General features: G+C 43.1%; 2 protein-coding genes across 2 annotated transcripts in view; both read left to right on the forward strand.

Annotated features, from left to right (window-relative positions):
* Nucleotides 1-5,191: 5,191 nt before the first annotated feature.
* LOC308041717 (olfactory receptor 6E1-like) lies at nucleotides 5,192-6,139 on the forward strand (the record flags this gene model as incomplete). Its single annotated transcript, XM_080346620.1, has 1 exon — nucleotides 5,192-6,139. One exon carries the CDS (start codon nucleotides 5,192-5,194, stop codon nucleotides 6,137-6,139), a length of 948 nt encoding a protein of 315 aa, XP_080202746.1.
* A 1,502-nt stretch (nucleotides 6,140-7,641) lies between these two features.
* Nucleotides 7,642-21,066, forward strand: part of LOC308041718 (neurobeachin-like protein 1) — a gene marked incomplete at both ends in the record, with an annotated part of 53,140 nt that continues 39,715 nt past the window's right edge. Inside the window, 7 exons of the mRNA XM_080346621.1 lie at nucleotides 7,642-7,736; nucleotides 8,258-8,355; nucleotides 11,615-11,700; nucleotides 13,203-13,509; nucleotides 14,490-14,596; nucleotides 17,186-17,272; nucleotides 18,712-18,795. Of these exons, the coding sequence (XP_080202747.1) occupies nucleotides 7,642-7,736; nucleotides 8,258-8,355; nucleotides 11,615-11,700; nucleotides 13,203-13,509; nucleotides 14,490-14,596; nucleotides 17,186-17,272; nucleotides 18,712-18,795 (864 nt within the window). The remainder of the gene's footprint in view (nucleotides 7,737-8,257; nucleotides 8,356-11,614; nucleotides 11,701-13,202; nucleotides 13,510-14,489; nucleotides 14,597-17,185; nucleotides 17,273-18,711; nucleotides 18,796-21,066) is intronic.

The following is a 21,066-nucleotide window of genomic DNA, read 5'->3' on the forward strand; positions in this document are numbered from 1 at the left end:
ATGTCTTCACCAAGGAGAAGTCATGCTTGACCAACCTCATTGACTTTTATGAGGACATAACAAGATGGATGGATGATGGCAGAGGGGTGGATGTGGTCTACCTTGATTTCACTAAGGCATTTGACACAGTCTCCCACAGCATCCTCGGAGCTAAACTGAGGGAGTGTGGTCTGGATGATCAGGTAGTTAGGTAGACTGCGAACTGGCTGAAGGGGAGAAGCCAGAGAGTTGTGGTCAATGGGGCGGAGTCCAGTTGAGGCCTGTATCTAGTGAGGTGCCCCAGGGGTCAGTACTGGGGCCTGTATTATTCAATATATTCATCAACGATTTGGACAAGGGAATAGAGTGACTGCCAGCAAGTTTGCTGATGACACAAAGCTGGGAGGAGTGGCTGATACACCAGAAGGCTGTGCTGCCATCCAGAGACCTGGACAGGCTGGAGAGTTGGGCGGGAAAAATTAAATGAAATATAACAAGGGCAAGTGTAGAGTATTGCATCTGGGCAGGAACAACCCCAGGTTCCAGTATAAGTTGGGGAACAACCTGTTAGAGAGCAGCATAGGGGAAAGGGATCTGGGGTCCTGGTGGAAAGCAGGATGACCATGAGCCAGCACTGGGCTCTTGTGGCCAGGAAGCCAGTGGTACCTGGGGTGGATTAGAAGGGTTGTGGTCAGTAGGTCAGAGAGGTTCTCCTGCCCCTCTGCTCTGCCCTGGGGAGACCACACCTGGAATCTTGTGTCCAGTTGTGGCCCCTCAGTTCCAGCAGGACAGGAAACTGCTGGAGAGAGTCTAGCGCAGCCACCAAGATGCTGCAGGGAGTGGAGCATCTCCCGTGTGACGAAAGGCTGAGGGAGCTGGGGCTCTGGACCTTGGAGAAGAGGAGACTGCGGGGTGACCTCATTAATGTTTACAGCTATATAAAGGGTGAATGTCATGAGAATGGAGCCAGGCTCTTCTCGGTGACAAGCAATGATAGGACAAGGGGTAATGGGATCAAGCTGGAACACAGGAGGTTCCACTTAAATTTGAGAAGAAACTTCTTCTCAGTGAGGGTGGCAGAGCCTGGCCCAGGCTGCCCAGGGAGGTTGTGGAGTCTCCTTCTCTGCAGACATTCCAACCCGCCTGGACACCTTCCTGTGTAACCTCATCTGGGTCTTCCTGCTCCAGTGGGGGGATTGGACTGAATGAGCTTTCAAGGTCCCTTCCAATCCCTAACATTCTGTGATTCTGTGATACTCTGCCTCTTACTCTGTGTGTTTCATCTCCCTCATATTCCAGTTAATTTCTCCTGGCCTGATAAATTCACCATGTCTTTTAATTGTGTTTATGTTATAATTTCCTATCTATCTGCCAAAAATATTTCTTGTATAGTTCTCCCTTTTGGAAGGTGGACCTCATTGGATCCAGTTTAGACTTGACATAGAGCTGAGGCATCTGTTTTATCTGTTTGTTAAATCTTATCACCTTTTAATTTGCGTGTTCAAAAATAAGAAAAACCTTTTTGTGCCTGTTTGCAGCCAGTTCTCTAATAAGAGCAGCTGAAAATTAGTGGAAAGGGTCTTTAACATCCATTTGCAGACTTCAGCGGAGAACCCTGATGTAAGGAAAAGTGAAGTAAGTTCCAGATGTGCAATGACAGAAAGGGTGGGGTTGGGAGGTGAGGAGCAAGGTTGCCCACACTGTATCAGACCTCAAGGGACTGCTTTTCCAATCTGTCCAGACCTCCTTAGGAGACACTCTGGATCAATATCAATCAGAAAATACTGCTATCACCTCATCCATAAACTGAAAAATAATGAAAAAAGTCCTTAAATATGAAAATAAAAATTATTAAATGCTTACAGAACTCTTCCTCTATAACTAGACTCCTAAAACCTCTCTAATTAACTGTACAAGTCCTGAAGACTTTAAGAAAAACATGGCAGAGACACGGATCCTTAGGGCTTTCTCAGCTTTTATGAACCCCATGGTGCATTTGGTGCTGAGTCCATGAACCTCAGATACTGAGAGGAGACTGAAAAAACCTCTCAAGGACATAAAGTCAGAAGCAAATGCCAAAGTATCTCAGTGTGTTAACTGGCCCAACTGAGGGCAATTGCTGACAAACTCTCCTTATGGACTCATTAGAGCAGATACTTGGAGGCCATGATGGTAGATAGGCAAAGGTAACTTACAGACAATTCTGATGCTGAGGAAAGATTTGGTTTGATTTATGAGGCAGAAAGGCCAAGCCCTCACCCCAGCCCCTGGGAAGGCAGATTCTGTCCCTCCTGTGTGGCTCTTCCTGGGGCAGTGGGATGTGAGATATGAAAGACAACAGCCTGACACCTCCCTATGGGGCTGCAATGAGGCAATGGGGCCCCTGTTCCATGAGGAAAACATGTATCCTCACAGGTCTAAGTGGCAGAGACCACTGCCATGGCCAAGTGGATGAAGATCTCTGTTCTGTGGTTGCCTTCCAGCCCTACCAGAGCCCTTGGCCATCTCCGCCACAGACTGTCTTACACTGTCACACCCCTGTCTTCCCTGCAGGCTGCAGACACCCATCTCTCTTCCCTACCCTGCTCTCACCCCAGAATTTCTGTACCTTCACTGATGTGTCTCCACCCTCCTTGGCTGTTCTGTGAAACACAAAGCAATGGGCTGATCGCAGACTCTCTCTGGGTGACCTCTTGTACCACAATGTGACCTTCAGGTGATATTTTTATCTCCTCATGCCCTGTCTCCACATTCCAAGAAGCACTTTGCAGCACGTTTTCTCTCTCTTCTGCTGTTTTCTGCTACCAAGCAAAGCTCCATCATCTCAGAATCCATCCTTAAAGTATATGACCCTTCCCATCAGCCTGCTTGTGGCCTACCAGCTGACCAGAAAGAAGTATCTTCACCATGACCTTCCAAGCCACATGCCTGCTGTTGGCCTTTCAGCTTCTCAGACAAGACTAAAGACACGTGGCTGCTGCAGATAAAAGTAAAATTATTGTCACCCTCCAAGCCCATGCACCTACTGGTGGTCTTTCAGCTTCTCTGACATGCCAGTCCTGCAAGGTGCCTCATGGCTACTCCAGAATAACTCTGCTCTGCCCCTAAGGGATCAAACTGCTGTGCAGGGTAGGGAGAGGGGTTGAAGGTGGTGGGGGTTGAGCATGGGAATGAGATCTATGGGTGCTAGGTGTTCAATTTAGGGATTAGGGATTAGAACTCACTCTTCAGGGTTAGGATTTAGGCATCTTGCGATCTGCTTAGGTGTGTGGTTAGTGTTAAGGTTACGGGCTGGCTTCATGAGTTAGGGGTTTTTTAAGGTTGTGGTGAGGGCTAAGGTTAAGACTGGTATTTTAAGGCTCGGGATACAGGGTGGGGATTAAAGTGAGTAAAAGGATAAGACTAAGAATAAGGGGTTATGGGTTTGGGATTTGGTTTAGAGGTACATTTTGGGGTTAGAGCATAGTGTAGTGGATTACTGTCAGGGTGAGGACTAGCATTTAGGGGTAAGGTTAGGGTTTAAGATTACTGCTTAGAACCCAGGTAAGGGCCTAACATGAATGTTTTCACAGTCAGTGTCACAGCAGCATCACTGTTACCTGAACCCCTCAAAATCTTCCATCTTTGTTGGCCAAGCCATTCTTTTTTCTTCCAAATCTCCAGTCTCTCTTATCCCAGTTCCCCTTGACCTTCTCAAATCTGTCATCATCTTGGGAGCATCTTTCTGATGACCTTCATGACTTCTGAGTATTTGCCTTCCCGCTGCTGGTCAGTCAGGATCTGCCTGGCTCCAGGACTGTCTGGAATCCCACCTGGAGAGTTAGGAATAATTCATAATAATTCAGGCCAACAGTTAATTTTTAAGGTGACTAAATTTTGCTTATTTCGGAGGTGGTTGATATTGAAGGAGGTTGACTGAACTCAATCACTTGGTTTCAGGCTGATCCATTGTCTCAGACCAGCCTCTCCTATTGTCTCTGTGGATGATGAGATGAGAAAGTCCTTGGACCACCCAGGGGACTAATGACTGAAGTGCTCTGGTTGCACAACAACACAGCTTTGTTTCACCACCTCAAACCCACTATCTCCTCCTCTCCCTCTCCTCCCCTTGCATTTTGAATCATCCTGGTTTTGGAACTGTCTGCTCTACTCCTTTCTATGTCTAAAAACAAATGCAAAGGGAAAAACACCAGTCTTTATTGTATATGTGTGACTTTTTGTGCTCCCTTCTGCTAGATGTGTAGTTTGATTAAAAAAAAAAAAAAAACAACTTAATAACTTCAGAAATCAGAGATTTGAAACTTTGTAACAGGTGCCTGTGAAATTTGTTTTCCCAAGGCTCCCTCTATATTCAGTGGAGACAGGAGAAAACTCTCAAGGCTGAGTCCTCCCAGCCTATAACTGGCACACAAAAGAAAAGTTACGAGTCTCTTCCAGTCACTCTTCTCTTACTCTGCGTTTAGGTCAGGACACTTGATACCAATAGCAATGAGCAACTGTTTGGAAGCAACTGCATTTCAGTGCAGATGGATGTAGAGATAAGACTGTATGGAACCATAACAAATTTCAGTCATTATTTGGAGTAATAAAGAAGACAAGTTATACTTATTCCCTATTCCACCCTCCCTTCCCCTTTCCTGAAGAAACAGAAAGAAAGAAGCTGTGGAGGAAAGCAGGGGATTACCAAAGAGATGCTTGATACTACTTATTCTGAAATCAGTAGATACTCAGGGTCCAAAAAGGCAAGTACTGAAAAGTAGCAAGAAGAGCTTTCAACATACATACATATTTGGTTTGGTTTGCTTTGCTTTGCTTTGGATAGTTTAGTGTTTGTGCAGTACAAGAGATGACTTAGGCACATAGGAGTGACATATTTGGAACAGGTCTGCATGAATTTGGAGTTTGCAAGGAATGGGGTGCAATAGCTAACAGGCTGTTTAAAATCCTCTGTTCTAGAGAAAGAATTCTTCATGAGTGTTTGAAAAAGGTAGAAAGAAGACAACAAATTCTCTGAGACTCTAACCGAGATGTGATACAGAAAAATCAGAGTGTAAGAAATGCTTGAAGAACTATCTGTATTTGTGTAATATAGGAAGACGACAAGAAAGGAAAGAAGCAGAGAAGGAAGTGTAGAACCTTTCATCCTGCTGTGCAGTTATCACACTTGCTTTTTGCTATGCTCCTGTCTCAACAGGATAAACTGAAATTCAGCATGGGACCAGAAAATACAACCACAGTTACTGAGTTCATCCTAGAGGGTTTCTCAGGGCTTGATCAAAGACTACAGCTCTTTCTCTCTCTGGTCTTTCTGCTCATATACCTGACAACAGTGGTGGGGAATACTACCATCATTCTCCTGGTGTGTGTGGATCACCGCCTACAAACCCCCATGTACTTTTTCATCAGCAATCTGGCCTTCCTGGAAATCTGTTTTACATCCTCTACAAGCATCCAACTGTTTGTAATCCTGAGTTCTGGCAGGAGAACAATCTCACTAAGCAGCTGCTTTGCTCAATCCTATTTCTATTTAGCACTGGGCTGTACAGAGCTTGTTCTACTTGTTGTCATGTCCTTTGACCGCTATGTTGCCATCTGCCAACCTTTGCATTATGCTGCCATCATGAAGTCTCAGCTCTGCACCCACCTCGTTGTTGCTGCTTGGGTCACAGGCTTCACACTCTTGAGTTACCGCCTGGTCCTTCCCTACAAGCTGACTTTTTGTGGCTCAAACAAAATTAATCATTTCTTTTGTGACAGCTCCCCTTTACTCAAACTGTCCTGCTCTGACACCAGCCTGTTTTGGAAAATAGATTCTGTTTTCTTTTCATTTCTCATTCTGGGTTCCTTATGTTTAACTCTGGCATTTTACATGTGCATCCTTTCCTGTATTCTACATCTTCCAGCAGCCTCTGGGAGGAAAAAAGCTTTTTCTACATGTTCTTCCCATCTCATCACCTTGTCAATTGCATACGGGAGCTGCGTTACTCTCTACGTGTGTCCTTCAGAAGGTGTTTCCTTGGAGAACAACAGAATCATAGCTTTGCTGAATACCGTCCTGTACCCATTCTTAAATCCATTCATCTACAGTCTTAGAAACAAGACTGTGATACTGGCCCTGAAAGAAGCCATTGCCCATACAATAACTCAGCTTTTCCTCTGATCATGAGGCATTTCTGGACAGTAATTCCAGTGATTTGCTATCATATGTTAAATAATATCAATGTATATGGATGTAACCTCAAGACAGAGATACCTCAGGCGATTTACAGGATCATAGAATTATTTCAGTTGGAACAGACCCTCAGGATCATCGAGTCCAACCATAACCTAACCTAACCTAATTTTAGCACTAAACCATGCCCCTAAGAACCTCGTCTAAATGCCTTTTAAACACCTTCAGGGGTGGTGACTCCAGCACTTCCCTGGGCAGCCTGTTCCAACACCTGACAAACCTTTCTGTGAATAATTTTTTCCTAATATCCAATCTAAATCTCCCCTGGTGAAACTTGATGACATTTCCTCTTGTTTTATCTCATTGGATTGTGTTAAGTGATAAGGAGCTCCTCTGCACATACAAAGAAGGCACTAACAATGGCAGGAGGACTAAGTCAGTTTATATGCTGCCCCAGCTGCTCCCAGCACCATCCCTGGGGAGCCACCAGCTCACCACGAGCCCATCTCCAAAACCAAGAAGAGCACAAAGGCTCAATGGCAAGCCAGAACCCAAATTACAGGCTACTGAGGATGAAACATCTTGTCCCAAGGTTGTTCTGGGAAAGCCATCAGCCTCATTGTCCAGGTGTGAAGCCCATCTAGAGGAGTCACTGACAGAAGCTCTCTGGATCACCATTTGGACTAAGGAAATTGTTGCCTGGGGGTGCATCCATCAAGGGATGGAAGGGAAGAGCATTTTTGGGTTACACAGGACTTTTCATGGGAAGCTTGGGGAAGGACCCCAATCCAGTGCAGTCTGTCCTGTCTTCTCGTTGAATTTAATTTCTAAGTCTTTGCTATGTGAGCAAATCTCTTCTCTGCACAAACATGTGAGTGTAGCAACTGGAGCAGGGCCAGGGGGTCAGACAGCCTGTATGTCATTGGTGCCAGCGACCGAGAGACCAGAGTGACCGGACATAAGACTGTGTGTGGGCACATGTGTGACTGGGGATGTCTGTACCAGTATCTGGAATGGGGCTGCAGCCCTGGAGGCTCATGGGTCCTGGTGTCTGCACCTGGCTAGGCTAATATCATGGGGAGGCTACTGAGCAGACTGAGTGTTTGAGCCCAGAATCGACCCTGTAAAGGTATATGTATAAAATAGATTAGACTAAAGTACACTGGAATAGTGCAGTTGGTAGGGGCCTACAACGGTCACCTAGTTCAAATACCTGACCCATTCACGGCTGACCAAACGATAAATCATGTTATCAAGGGCCTTGTCCAAATGCTTATTAAACACTGACAGGCTTGGGGCATTGACCACTTCTCCAGGAAGCCTGCTCCAGTGTTTAATCACCCTCTCAGTTAAGAGATGCTTTCTAAAATCCAGTCTAAACCTGCCCTGGCTGAGCTTTGAACCACTCACACATGTCCTATCACTGGATACCAGGGACATGATCTCAGCACCTCCCTGTCCACATCCCTGCCTCAGGAATCTGTAGAGGAATGAGGTCATCCATCAGCCTCCTTTTCTCCAGACTAGAGAAACCCAAAGTCCTCAGTTGCTCCTCAGAGGACATTCCTTCCAGCCCTTTCACCAGGTTTGTTGCTCTCCTCTGGATGTGTTCAAGTACCTTCACATCCTTGTTGCAATAATATGTGGGGCCCAAAACTGCACACAGTACTCAAGGCGAGGCCACACCAAAGCTGAATATGCAGCATAGTCACCTCTTTTGACAACCTGGCCATGCTCTGTCTGATGCACCCCAGGATGCAATTTACTGTCTATTCTGCCGGGGGACAGTGCTGCCTCCTATCAACCCTGTGGCCAACCATCACCCCAGACTCCTTTCTGCAGGGCTGCTCTCCAGCCACTCTTCTCCCAGTCTATACTTGCACTCAGTGTCATTCCATCCCAGGTGAACAATCCAGCACTTGGACTTGTTCAGTTTCATGCCAAGTGCTAGGTCCTGCACTTGGGTCACAACAACCCAATGCAACGCTGCAGGCTCAAGGAAGCAGCTGGAAATCTGCCCAATGGAAAAGGACCGGGGGGTGTTAATCAACAACTGGTTGCAAATGAGCCAGAGTGTGCTGTCCCCACAGCCCCCTACTCTTCCAGAAACAGCTTCCAGGACCAGTTCTTCTGTGAAATTCCACAGATCCTCAAGCTCTCCTACCCAGATGCCTACCTCAGGAAGGCTGGGCTTATTGTTGCAGGTGTCCCTTTGTTCTTTTTGTTTTGTTTTGTTTTGGTTTTTTTTTTTTTTTTTTTTTGTTGTGGTGTCCTTTGTGCAGATCTTCAGGGCTGTGCTGAGGATCCCCTCTGAGCAGGGATGACACAAAGCCTTTTCCACATGTCTCCCTCACCTGACCGTGCTCACACTATTCATCATCACTGCCATTTTTTTCCCATCTGAAGCCCCTCTCCATCTCCTCTCCATCCCTGAACCTGGCAGTGTCTGTTCTGTACTCGGTGGTGCCTCCAGCAGTGAACCCGCTCATCTACAGCATGAGGAACCAGGAGCTCGAGGATGCTCTGAGGAAACTAATGGCTGGATGCTTTTCAAAAGCAATAAACTGCCCATCTTCTGCACATCACTGATGGTATAACTCATGACAGACCCAGTCTCTCTTTTGTATATCTTGTAGTTGTAGATTACTGTTTGTAGTTGGGGAGAGGCTTGTTTGGTTTTGTTTTTTTTAAAATGTAATGATATTGCCCACAAAAAAAAATATTATTATCCATCTGACTTCTAATTCACCATCTACATTTATAGTTTGAGCCACAGACTGAGTAAATGAGAAGCCGTGCTCTCTGTGTATTTCAATAAAATAAAGCACCCTGCAGTGAATTGTTTGTCTGAGATCCTTCCTCTGAGACCTTTGCAAAGCTGAATACAAAGATCCCAGCACAGAAGCTCTGCCAGGGAGCACCAGCCTTTTTCTCTCCAGGGTTGTTCTCTTTCCACTTCCCCACTCTCCTTCTCAGCCCTTGTGTTGGTGTAAGGCCTGACTGCTCCTGAGGTTTGGTCACAGTCCTGTGGTGTGACAGTCCTGTAATCGCAGGCAAGGACAGGCAATGGGCACTTCTGTGACAGAGCTGGCCACGGAACAGCATCTCCATCAGCAAGGGGATCTCCTTAGAGCAGTGCCTGAAGGTTTAAGTCTTCTTCCAAAGTTGCTCTCAAGAACATGCCTAAGGAATAGACTCAGAAGAGGCTCGTTGCTTTGCTTGTTTCTCTGTGGGCTCAGTGTGATGACATCAGGGTCCCAGTGCACTTTTCATGACACTTAGGGCTGGTTCAGGTGTTGCTTGTTGGTGGTCAGCACCCATACAGATGGTAAATAAGGCAGAGTCCCTCTGAGCACCCTCCATGGCCACCTAAGAGCTTGTGTGGGAGGCGGTCAGTGGCAGTGGCCACCATCAGCTGAGTCTGCTTCCCAGTCTGACCCTTCAGAGTCACCACAGCTAAGTCACCAAGGCAAACCTGCTTTACAAAGCAAAACTCCCCACTTGGGGCTGTGGGGACCATGGGGACAGGGTGCAGGAATAGCTGGCCAGGCCAGTGCAGGCACATTCTCCTCGGGTAAAAGTTCTGTGAGGAGCTGGGATGTCCCAGGAGAAGAGCAGGGCATTGTGTGTGTGAATGAGAGACATGGAAACAGTCTGTCATGCTACTGGATGACAGCTTGGGGCTATTGTCTCTTGCAACCACCAGTTTGATCATTGTCCTCTCTCCACAGCTGGGAGAGCTTGTTCTTCCCCCCATGGAAGGACACCATATGACTAGGTCAGAAGTCCAGGTGAGCACTGAGGGGAGATGTGAACATGCACATAGTGTGTGTGAGGGGAGGTGAACCCAAATGAGCACAAATACAATCAGCTATTCCTGTGAAGATCATGGAGGCCTGTGGGACAGCGTATCAAGGTCACTTCATGTTGAGATGAACTTCCTCAAGAAACTACCTGAATGAAGCACTGGGATGTGAATCCTTGAACTGAGGTCCCAGTGTCCTCCCTGGAGACCTGATATGGCTCCCCCACCCAGACTCAGATACTGCCCAGCTTTGTGTCTGGTGAAAGAAGCATCACTGCACGCAGACGTGTTAGGACTATTTCCTGCAAATCTTGCATGTACTAAGTATTGGTTTTGTGGGGATTTTTTTTTTTTTTTTTTGTTGTTTGGTTGTTTGTTTTTGTTTTCTGTTGGCCACATCCTGTGACCAGCACTGGGCTGTATGCCACCCACTTCATTTTGAAAGATTCATGGGTTGGACCTTGGCTATGTGGATTTCTATACCCTACAGTCATCACTTCATTCTTGGCCCAGATACAGCACTAATTTGAGGCTTTTTTGGTCTACCCAGCCTAATGATTTCACAGTCTGCTACAAACTGCTCTTTTGAGTTTGTCTGAGGTTCCCCAAAAGATTTAGAGACTCTAAGTCAGGGAGTGGGGGGACTAGCAGACTAACAGTGTGATCATCTAAGCTTTGTTTCCTTTGAGGACTAAATTTAAAAAATAGCTGTGCAATTTTCTTTAAAAATGGGCTTATACATTCAGTCTATAGTCAGAAGTCTTACTCAGCAAAAAATGGTAATGGTGTTAAAGGTTATATTACTATTTTAATGAATCTAGATTTCTGGCATTTTCAGTATCTATTGTTGTTTTTAAAATCTCAGTTTTTTACATTAGCAGTTCTATCTCAAAGTTATTGAAAGTTTTACGATGGTTAATTCCAAGTATAATAATCCTTTGTAGTTTGTTGCAGCTACTTTGAGTCTAGTGTTACTGCTGTAGCAACAGTATCCAGGTTATAGCTATTGCTAAAAAGAGTTCCTGAGGCTGTTTATAACTAATTTATATCAGATATGGCAGGAGAAGAGATGCAGGATAATTATCTTTAAAGAGACCACTGCTGGAAAGGTTCCAGACGTGCACAGGTTGCAGGGAAGTGTGGCTTAAAGGCAGCGAGCTCAGGGACTGTGCAAATGCTGTCAGACTTTGTGTGCTAAAATCATTCTGACTTCTGGCATGCCTGCTGACTGCTTACGTGTTAGCATGGCCTTCTCTTTCTCATTAGTATGGACAAAACGGGCTGATGTGACATTATGGATCAGATCGACAGTCGTTGTATGTCTATAGTTCTGTCAGCCTGCATGAAAAGTTTTATCCAAGCTGAATGTCCGGCCCTGTGAACTCCTGGTAAATGTGGACTTGTCGTGTGACTTTGATAATGCTGGAAGGAATGTGTTTGTGTCTGATTTATGTAAAAGGAAGTGGTGATTATATAGTTGTTTGAGTTTTTTTAAAATTTGCATGAGAACAGGGAGTAGAGGAGCTTTTTTAATAATTTAATTTGTTGGTGTTTTATTTTGGGTTTTTGTTGGGGTTTTTTTGAGAGGAAAAGCTTTGTATAGTTTATATGACCAAAGTAAGGAATACTTACTTCTCTTTCTTGTTTACTCCAATCAGAATGCTTTCAAGAAAGTGAACATCTCAAGGAAAGCCTAAAATCTTGTCTGCTACACCTCTTTGGAGCTATTGTGGCTGGTGGTCAGGTAAGGATGTTCTGAAATCTTTTCAGCTGCTGAAGCCTCCAGATGCCTGTTCATTGTTTAAGGTTTATAAATACCCTATTACCCATAAATGAGAAGAATTTGTTATTGACTATGAATTTGTCTTACGAAGTTTGGGGACATTCTGTGCAGTAGTATCTAAATGCTAAAAGCTAGGTCCTGCTTTCAAATAACCGTAGCCATTTGCTGTCTACAGTAACTACACATTCATATGAACTTACTGTAATATTTTTGTATCATGAAGAAAAACGTGGGTAACTAGATTAGGAGTCTCCACCTGCAAAGGTGCACATTTGGAATCAGCACATGCTGGAAGTAAGCTGTTTCAGAAAGAGCCACAGGGCCTTTAGAGCTTGGAAGCTGTTGAAAATCTTTGGAAAAACGGGAAGCAAAGAGCATGTTTCTCTGGCTGCAGTGCAGCGCGGGCAGGTAAAAGGCTGAGAGCCGCAGTTTGAATCCAGCTCCCTAGAGAAGGCCGGGAGTCCCTGCTGAGGCTTCTTAAAGGTTCTGTGAGGCTGGGCTCCTGCCCCAGATTTGAGTTGGCCCTGACCCTGTGCAGGCCAGGAAGAGAAGTGAGGGAAATGCACTCGGGACATAGAGAAATGTTTACCAGTTATTATGTTCTTTTCAAAAATTTAGAAGTATTATTAATCTCTTGATGTAAAATGAAAATTCAAGCGAAGATTTACCTAGAATTAGCAGTTTATCAGGGCTGCCTTATGAGAATTTTATAACACGCGTTTAAATTGTACTTCCTTTTCCCTATAAGCATTCTCATTGAAAAAGGAAGCATAGTTAAGTGAACAAGATGGGGTGCATTTCATCTGTAGCCATCAATATAGTCTAAGTAGAATGTTTCCTATTTAATTAACAATTACAGGGCATTAAGAGACATAATGCATGTTCACAGAATGTCAGGAGTTGAAGGGCCCTGGAAAGCTCATCCAGTGCAATCCCCCCATGGAGCAGGAACACCCAGATGAGGTTACACAGGAAGGTGTCCAGGCGGGTTGGAATGTCTGCAGAGAAGGAGACTCCACAACCCCCCTGGGCAGCCTGGGCCAGGCTCTGCCACCCTCACTGAGAAGTAGTTTCTTCTTAAATTTAAGTGGAATCTCTTGTGTTCCAGTTTGCACCCATTGCCCCTTGTCCTGTCACCGGTTGTCACCCAGAAGAGCCTGGCTCCATCCTCGTGACACTCCCCCTTTCCATATTGATCCCCAGGAATGAGTCCCCCCTCAGTGTCCTCTTGTCCAGCTCCAGAGCCCCAGCTCCCTCAGCCTTTCCTCACACGGGAGATGCTCCACTCCCTGCAGCATCTTGGTGGCTGCGCTGGACTCTCTCCAGCAGTTCCCTGTCCTGCTGGAACTGAAGGGCCACAACTGGACACAATATCCCAGATGTTCCATGATTTGGATAACTCAGATTGAAACTGCTGGTTTGATTGTATTTCTTCCTTTATTGTTTTTACCTGTGGGTTTCAGAGGAACGCTCTTCAAGCAGTATCTCCTGCCACCATGGAGGTGTTGATGCGTGTTCTGGCCGACTGTGACAGCTGGGATGACAGGAGCCCCGAGGAGGTGAGCAGGAAGGCAGAGCTGACTCTGCAGTGCCTGACAGAAGTTGTCCATATCCTCCTGACCAGCAGTTCTGACCAGCGGCAAGTGGAGACAAGCACAATATTGGAGAACTATTTCAAGTTGCTTAATTCAGACCATTCAGCTTTACCTAATCCCAGGCGATGCAGGCAGTGGGAAAGCAGGTTCATAGCACTGCAGATCCAAATGCTGAGTAAGTACTCAATTGTGCAGTTCCTTTAAACATCTCTTGATAACTCTGAAACAAGCAATGATTGAACCGTGATAGTAGTATGACTGAATGTTCCACTAAAAACATTGACTTGGAGAAGCAATTGAAATATTTTGCATATGTCGTCATTGACATTACTTCAGATCTATTCTTATTTAATCATTCACTACAAAAAACAACACAAGAAACCATATTGAATTGCTACCATTTAACCAGGGCATCAAGGTTCACAGACTGCCCATCTCAATTTAAAAAAAGCAAAACAACCCAAAAAACCAACAACTTTTGCCAGGCAATAGCTATTACTGATCAGCACCTTAGTAATGGCAGAATAAGATGGGTCTGTACTGAAAGGCCCATGTGGTGGCTGTTTTGTGATTGTTCGCCTTTAAATGGCATTGTTGTAAACATTGGCCAAAGGTGATGGTCTGAAACACTTGGGTTTAAGTCATTGGATAAGGATTTGGGATTTGGATTTTTTCCACTTTGTTCCCAATGGGTAATATAAATAAAGGTATTTCTTTTCACAAACTTCCAAGAAAACTGAGGAATAGTACCAAGGCAATGAAGAATGCTTACAATATAAGGCTGCTGTAGAATGCACAGTAATGGCTTGATGAGAAAGCGAGCATTTGTGTTTTAAATAAAAGGCTTGCTGCTTATGTACTCACAAATGGCGGTAACTCTAAACAGAGCCCCAAAGCAATCCAGGATATTTGGCAGCTGAATTTTTCTCTAGGTATAGTAGGTAACGTGATAATTTTTACAGCATCAAAACATTTAGCTTTAGGCCTAGCACTCTGTGCTTCAAATACACACATCATTCTTTATCAAAGAATTCACAGCACAGTTCGTCATACATTTTTTTTTTCTTCATATTTATTATGTAACGTGCAGAAAAAATGCTTGATGGATTTGGGAAGTGTTTTGTCTTTGATGCCAGTTCTGTTTTAATTTTATAGATACCATCACAGCCATGTTAGACTGCACAGATAGGCCTGTTCTGCAGGCGATTTTCCTTAACAGTAACTGCTTTGAGCATCTCATTCGACTGTTGCAGAACTGCAAGGTAAATTTTCCCTTATCAGCAAATTTTTAACAAAATCTCTCCTCTGATATTGCAGATATATTCATTACCTTTGTGTCTTCTGTCTGAATTAGATGCAATTTTATAGTGTCTACATACTGGAAGTAAAACTTTGGATCAATTAGTGCCACTAGTGCCATGAAAGTTCTGAAAGATCCAAGTTACTTTAAAATCTTTTTGTCATTATTGTTGTTGTTATGAGGGTTATTTTGTGTGTGTGGTTTTGTTTGGTTGGTTTTGGTTTTAACGTTCTGTCACTGGATTGCTAGGGAGTCCCAGGTGCTGCCAGGTGGAGGTGTGAATTCTAATTTCAGAGGGATATTGTTCTATTTTTAAAAAAAGACCTTGCCAATGTGCCTTTAAGCGTTTCAAAATATTTGGGTCTTGTGTAGCTGACATAAAACATGAGCTCAAGCTGTTACAAATGTTCTTCAATTGTTCTTCTCCGTAGGATTAGTGTTTACATAGATGTTGTGTTTTCATCTCAGTCTCAGATGGTCATATTATAATATGCAAGCTATAGTGTCTTCCAGTAATTGCTTCATGGCTTCATAGATGTCATTTTTCCCTGTGCAAAAGGACGTAGCTGTGATGTAACTCTGTGGAATATTTTATTTCTCTTTTTGTGATATGTTGGTCACATAGCTCTTTTGAGCTCTTCTAATGCTAGATAATTTAATGGTAGCTACAGTATGCAATTTGATTCAAATCCATTTAGATTTTTGGATTAGAACATAGTGCAGTGATATATTAGAAATAAATGTGCTTGGATTATGTTTTAGCTGTAGTTATAATCAGTGGCAGAATGCCAACTGACTTGAAGTGTTTTGAATACTGTATGTGGTTTTTAATCTTCTCGTGAAAATACATTGCTTGACCTTTCCATTCTCCTCTGTTTAGAAGTCTGTGCCTATTTTTGTACTGACCTTGTACTCCATAAGAAATGTATTTTTTAGTTTCTTCCTAAATTATCAAGCAGTGCGATGTTTACCTATTTATGGAGACTCTGTTCCTGCTCTCATATGAACAAGTTGTGGAATTTAAGAAAGCAGGAACAGCTACGCTATCTTTGCAGCTTGCTCCTTTATTTTTATTCTGCCTATGTACACTCTTCTAAGGGTTTTTCCGGTGATAGTTTCACATATTACTGTGATTGGACATTAGTGCTGCCAGTTTGCTACATAGTGGGTTTTTTTAACCTTTTACAGTCAAAATATCCCCAAAGATGAGAAGTGTGGAGAGGGTGAAGGCTGGGAAGTCGTGTGTCTTTTCCAATATACTTGTATCTGCATTCTTTTTCAAAGCCAAATAGGGAAGATGAATTTAGCTGTGCAATTAGGATTTCTCCTTATTAGCTGGGGGTAGAGACCCTCTTTCTAGATCTTTTTCTTTACCTATGAAACTTTTGCTACTGGATTCACCAGCAAGCAGTGTAAAGTGCAGTTCTGCAGCTCCACAGTCAGCAAGAAGAGTCCAGATATGGATCTGGAACTCAGGAAGCTGATGGATCTGCAGCAAATGTGACGTGCAAGAAACTTCCATGGAAAGGAGGGGGTGACGAAAATCCATACCGCTATATCTGCTATAGAAATCCCAGAGAACTTGGGGTATTTGGGGCCATACTTGTAGTCATACTTCCTAGTTCTTTGCATCTTTTTTCTCTTTCATATTTGCTGTTTTTAAGGCTTATGAGCAAACTGTATTCCCTTAATTATGCTCTAGGGTTAGAGATCTGCACAACAGCCTTTTGAAACTGCTCAGTTAAGTTTTGATGATCTGAATGTTGCTTTTTCCTGCAACATCCAAAAGAGGGACGGTACTTTGGAGGTACCAGGAGGTGCTTATCATATACTGAGGGTCATTTAATAAGCTGCTTTGTTGGGCCTGAATCTTTTCTCATCGCCTAAACTCTCTTAAAGGTCGAACTTTGATCAAAGCACAATGACCTCTAGCAATATGCCTGGTTAAAAAAAATATTCTTTTCTGAACAGCTTTAAAATAGAAGAATTAAAACCATCTGGGCATTGTAATACAAGTTTATGCGTCCATTTTACATGTGTTATCAGAATTGAAGTAACCCATGTGAATTTTTTTTTCATGTGTCTGTGTCTGCTTCCCTTTGTTCTTATTTCTGATTGTTAATGTTATAATCCTCTGAGGCATGTTATTGTTGTTCTGCCATATTAGGTGCCCTTGACCGTGAAGTACCTTTCAAAATGACTTGTGTTTCTAACTATGTGCTTTCACACCTATGTAAGTCCAAGTAGTATGTTGAGTGTTGTTCTTCTGTTTCTTGTGATTTATGGAAGTTGATTTCTCAGGTTGTTCCTCGTCAGAGAGACTGTCTAGCACATAATGGAACAAAATGTATGAGGAAAAAGAAGTATTGTTCCTTTTTTTTTAACTATTCAGCAAAAATACAGATTAATGGAGGATTGTGTCTCACCGGTGTGAGAATTCTTCTTTTCGGTGTGTATGTGAAATACAAGTCCAAGGCAGCCTCCACAGGTTTGGCTGCGGGTAACTGTTTAATGCAATTATATCCATTATTTTTGTCTCTGTTTCTAACAGCTGTTTTTAAACGCTAACAATAAAGTGGCAGACAAGAGTGAGAAAGACCTTGCCAACAAATTACTAACAGAAATGAATGAGGACCAAGTACCTACCTAACCTGTCTTTTGCTCCTATTGAACTCAAGATACAATCACAGGAGAACTGATTCTTGTGCTTCACCTTAACCATCTTCTTTAAGCCTTCTGCAGCAAGATGAACTTGTGTTGCTGCATGCATCAGTATTTCCTGTCTCTGGAAAATAATTCTTCTGAATAACAGATTGACATCAACCTCAGTTTTGTTCATCTGCTTCAAATTGCAGATATTTGCAATAGCTTGAGCCTCACTTATGCTTTTATTAAGGAAAAGGTGAAGTACATAAATGGAATCCAAATGAATTCTGTCAAGCTGGTGGTGATTTTTTTCCCCCTCCCTTTCCTCTTCTTTTGCTTCTTTGTCTCAGCACTGTGGTGGTTTGGATTCTGGGGCCTTGTTTGTGAATCTCTATGGTTGTATTTGATGTCCTGATTCTTTGCTTGTCATCAAGAACAGATGTTCACAGAACAATGGACAGGCTGAATCAGGGAGGTAGGAATAGCCTGTTGCTTTAATTTTCCCCAGATATTGTGGAAAGTTTCAAGTGCAAATTGTTGTTGTATTAATTTTATAGTAGAATGATTTGTTCTAATTAAAAATGTAAAGAAATGCTAAATACAAGGTATAGTAATCTACAAACTGTGATTCTAACGAATAGCTTTGGCTTTTTTAGAAACGCAGGGTGACACTCTAGCCACATGTAAATGTTTCTTCACATCTAACACGGTCTTCAATTCTTGATACTTCGTTTTCAAAATATGTCTGGTACGCATATATTTCAGAGATGATGAAACAGATTTTGTTTGCCCAGTTTGGCTAATTAGATTTACTGATGGATGTGAAACAGTGCTCTGACATTATTGTCCTTAAAACCACCATGAAAATATCAATATGAACAAGAATGATAGAAAAAACCCTCAAAAGATAAGTTAAATTGGAAAAAGAGATCGTAGTCAATGCGATGAGGGCAGGGGTGAGGCAGCCCCCTTGCTGTGCTGGTGTGCCTTCTCTCTTCTAATTTGTGTGTGTGCGCCGCACTGGTGTGTAGGGACTCGGAAGGAAAAGACGCTTTATTTGAGCTGGCGGTGCCTGGTTGTCCAGCAGCACACACACACACATGCTGCAAGGGGTTTCCTAGTTTGTTTTCCTCCCTCCCTCTTGAGGTTGTCCATTAGCCGCATGAGGAAAACTTGTTTGTCCGTAAGAATATTTGAAGAGTGATGTGTATTGTAAATGCCTCTCTCATCTCGAAGTGTGTGCCTAGTTGTCTATTGTTATGTACTTCTGTGTAGACCTTGGGCTTATGAAATCTTGACTGCTGGGAAGATGATTTTGGAAGCATGTTAGCGAGCTCTTGGTTTCCCTCCTGGCAGGAGGGCACCGTATAGATTTTGGAGCTGAACTCTCTTTGTGCATTTGTATATAACTTCTGTACCTGCTGCTTTCAGGTGTTTCAGGGCCACCTGGACCGCTTGGCAGTGTCAACCATTCAAGCCCTCACTGCAGTCATGCACAAGTCTCCAGCTGCTAAGGTAACAGTATCTATGAGAGGTCTGCTTGCAGGAGGCTTCTTGATCTTGTTCCCAGTTAGTGTTTTTATCACTGTATCTTGATGAACCTTGCTAATGAAGGTGTGCGGATTATGGTCATACGTTCCTGCCAGATTGGAATAGCTGATTAACATCCCTTATCCCTTTATTTGTGTCCAAAGGCTGGACATTGACCCATCTTTCTATCAGAACTAGAAGGTCAGAGCGTTAATGGCAGTTGGAACCTGAGCTAAAAAACCCACACTCCAAAAGAGAGCAGCCTTCCCATTGTGTCCTGTAAAGGTAATGAAGTGCGTTTCCTATATTAGAGTGCAACAAAAGGACACCCTCATTTGCTTAAGTAGCAGTCATTGACACAGATGGTTCTCAGTATAATTTCTCTTTCTAGGTACTAGCCTTCAGCAGCAAACAAAATGCAGAAGGGGAGAATACCAGCTGAAGAGTCTTTTGCTCCCTTCAGTCCATTTTACTGCACAGCAGTTTCAAGGGAAATGTTGAAGAATGCAATTCTAGTCGTAACGGAATTGGTATTTTCAAACCCCCTGTGTCTTAGAGTGCTACTTCTGCGTATCAGTAACCACAGAGGCAGGTGGAGACCCCTTGGATTTGCATGGCTGCCCTGTGTGTTTGGGTAGCAGAGTCCCACTGCAGTTCTGAAGTAGACTGTAGTTCTAGAAAATTGCAGTGGAATTGCCCTGCAAAGTAAAAAAGCTGTGATTGGATTTCCATGCGATGCTATTATACCAATAGCTGACTGCTTTTCTGTCATTTGATGTACAATATTGAAGACATCATTCTAGTTTTGGGAATCTAGAACAGTAGTGCATTGAAATGAATAATAATTTTAAAAGGAAATGTTTAAATATTCCAGTTTCAGCTTGAAATGCTAAACACAGAACTAAATCTAAATAATTAAAATTTGATCTAGCTGGTATGCTTTACAGTGTTTCACTGTAAGATAGCTTATATCTGTTGAGGTTGCCTGTAATATTCACGTGCTCTGTGTGTGTATGTGTGCTTTTTATTGATAGATGCAGATATTTGATAGTGCAGTAGTTAAAGCACTCACTTTGAATACTGGTGCCTAAGGGTGTGTAGCAGGTTTTGATAGCTGTTCAAAATGTATATATAGTTTTTCGTACTCAAGTGCTTAAAAATTGGAAGGTTTCTCAATATTGGCAGCTCTACCAGGGGCTGTCAGACACAATTTCGCTGATAGAAAACAGCAGAGGTTGCAGGCCAGTCTGTTTATTACAATATTGTAGCTTCCAGAGTCTGCAGCGGGCAGGACTTTGCAGCAGAACCAGCTTGAGCTGTGTGGGTCAAACTGAAGCATTATTTGCTGGGACCAGGGTTATGTTCTCAAGTAAAAGATGGATGCTACAAGCTGCTCTGCGAGCTTTGTGGATCACCTTTTAGCCTGCATGTCCTATGCCTTGGGGTCCCTCCTATGAGGCACTTCTTCATCTTGTTTTGTCTGGAATAATAGTAGGAGCCAGTCAAGTAGTAGATATTGGACCAGTGACAACGACTCAAGTTGGTTTGCTCCTTACTGAATGTACTGTTAGGTGATTTCCAGTAGTGTTGATGAAGTAAGTACTTGATTGTGTGTTTTGTTGTCTTTTTCTTTAGCTTTTTCACAGGAAGTGGCATGGGGTTTGAAGCATTTATTACATGCTCTGGGATACTGGTGGTTGCAGTTTGCACAAAGAGGGAATATGCAACAGTGATGCTGCCTGACCATTGTTTTTTTGACTCTCTCTGGGTAAGATTTGATACTGAAAAACTCTTTGTTCAGGATAGTGCTGATAGCTCAGAAGTCAAAGTCTTTTTTTTGGTTATTTTACAAATGGTCTATTTTATTGTATTTAAATAATTCATTGCATAAGAACAGACCTAATATCTAATAATGCAAGCAATTTCCATGTAGTTTAGTGATTGATTGAGCTAAGTTATGGCTATGTTATTAGCTATTTGTTATTGAGAAGCTGGTGACAGCATTGTGCTTAGAGATCTTTTTAACATGCAGAATTCTTTTATATTAAATTATAACAAGCATAGGTGGCTGCGGTGCTATCTAATTTGATAAAATGTGCTACTTTGTTTCTTCCTTGCCTTTTTCTACTCCCATACTTAAGCACTAATGTGAAAGAGCTGTATCTCTCTCCCTTCAAAAACCTGTTTGCATGTAAACTACTTTAAAATGGAAGCAGCTGACAGGTGGTCTTATCTTGTTGTTGTTTTGGATTTATT

Source organism: Nesoenas mayeri (genome assembly GCF_963082525.1).
Source record: "Nesoenas mayeri genome assembly, chromosome: 6".
Taxonomy (NCBI): domain Eukaryota; kingdom Metazoa; phylum Chordata; class Aves; order Columbiformes; family Columbidae; genus Nesoenas; species Nesoenas mayeri.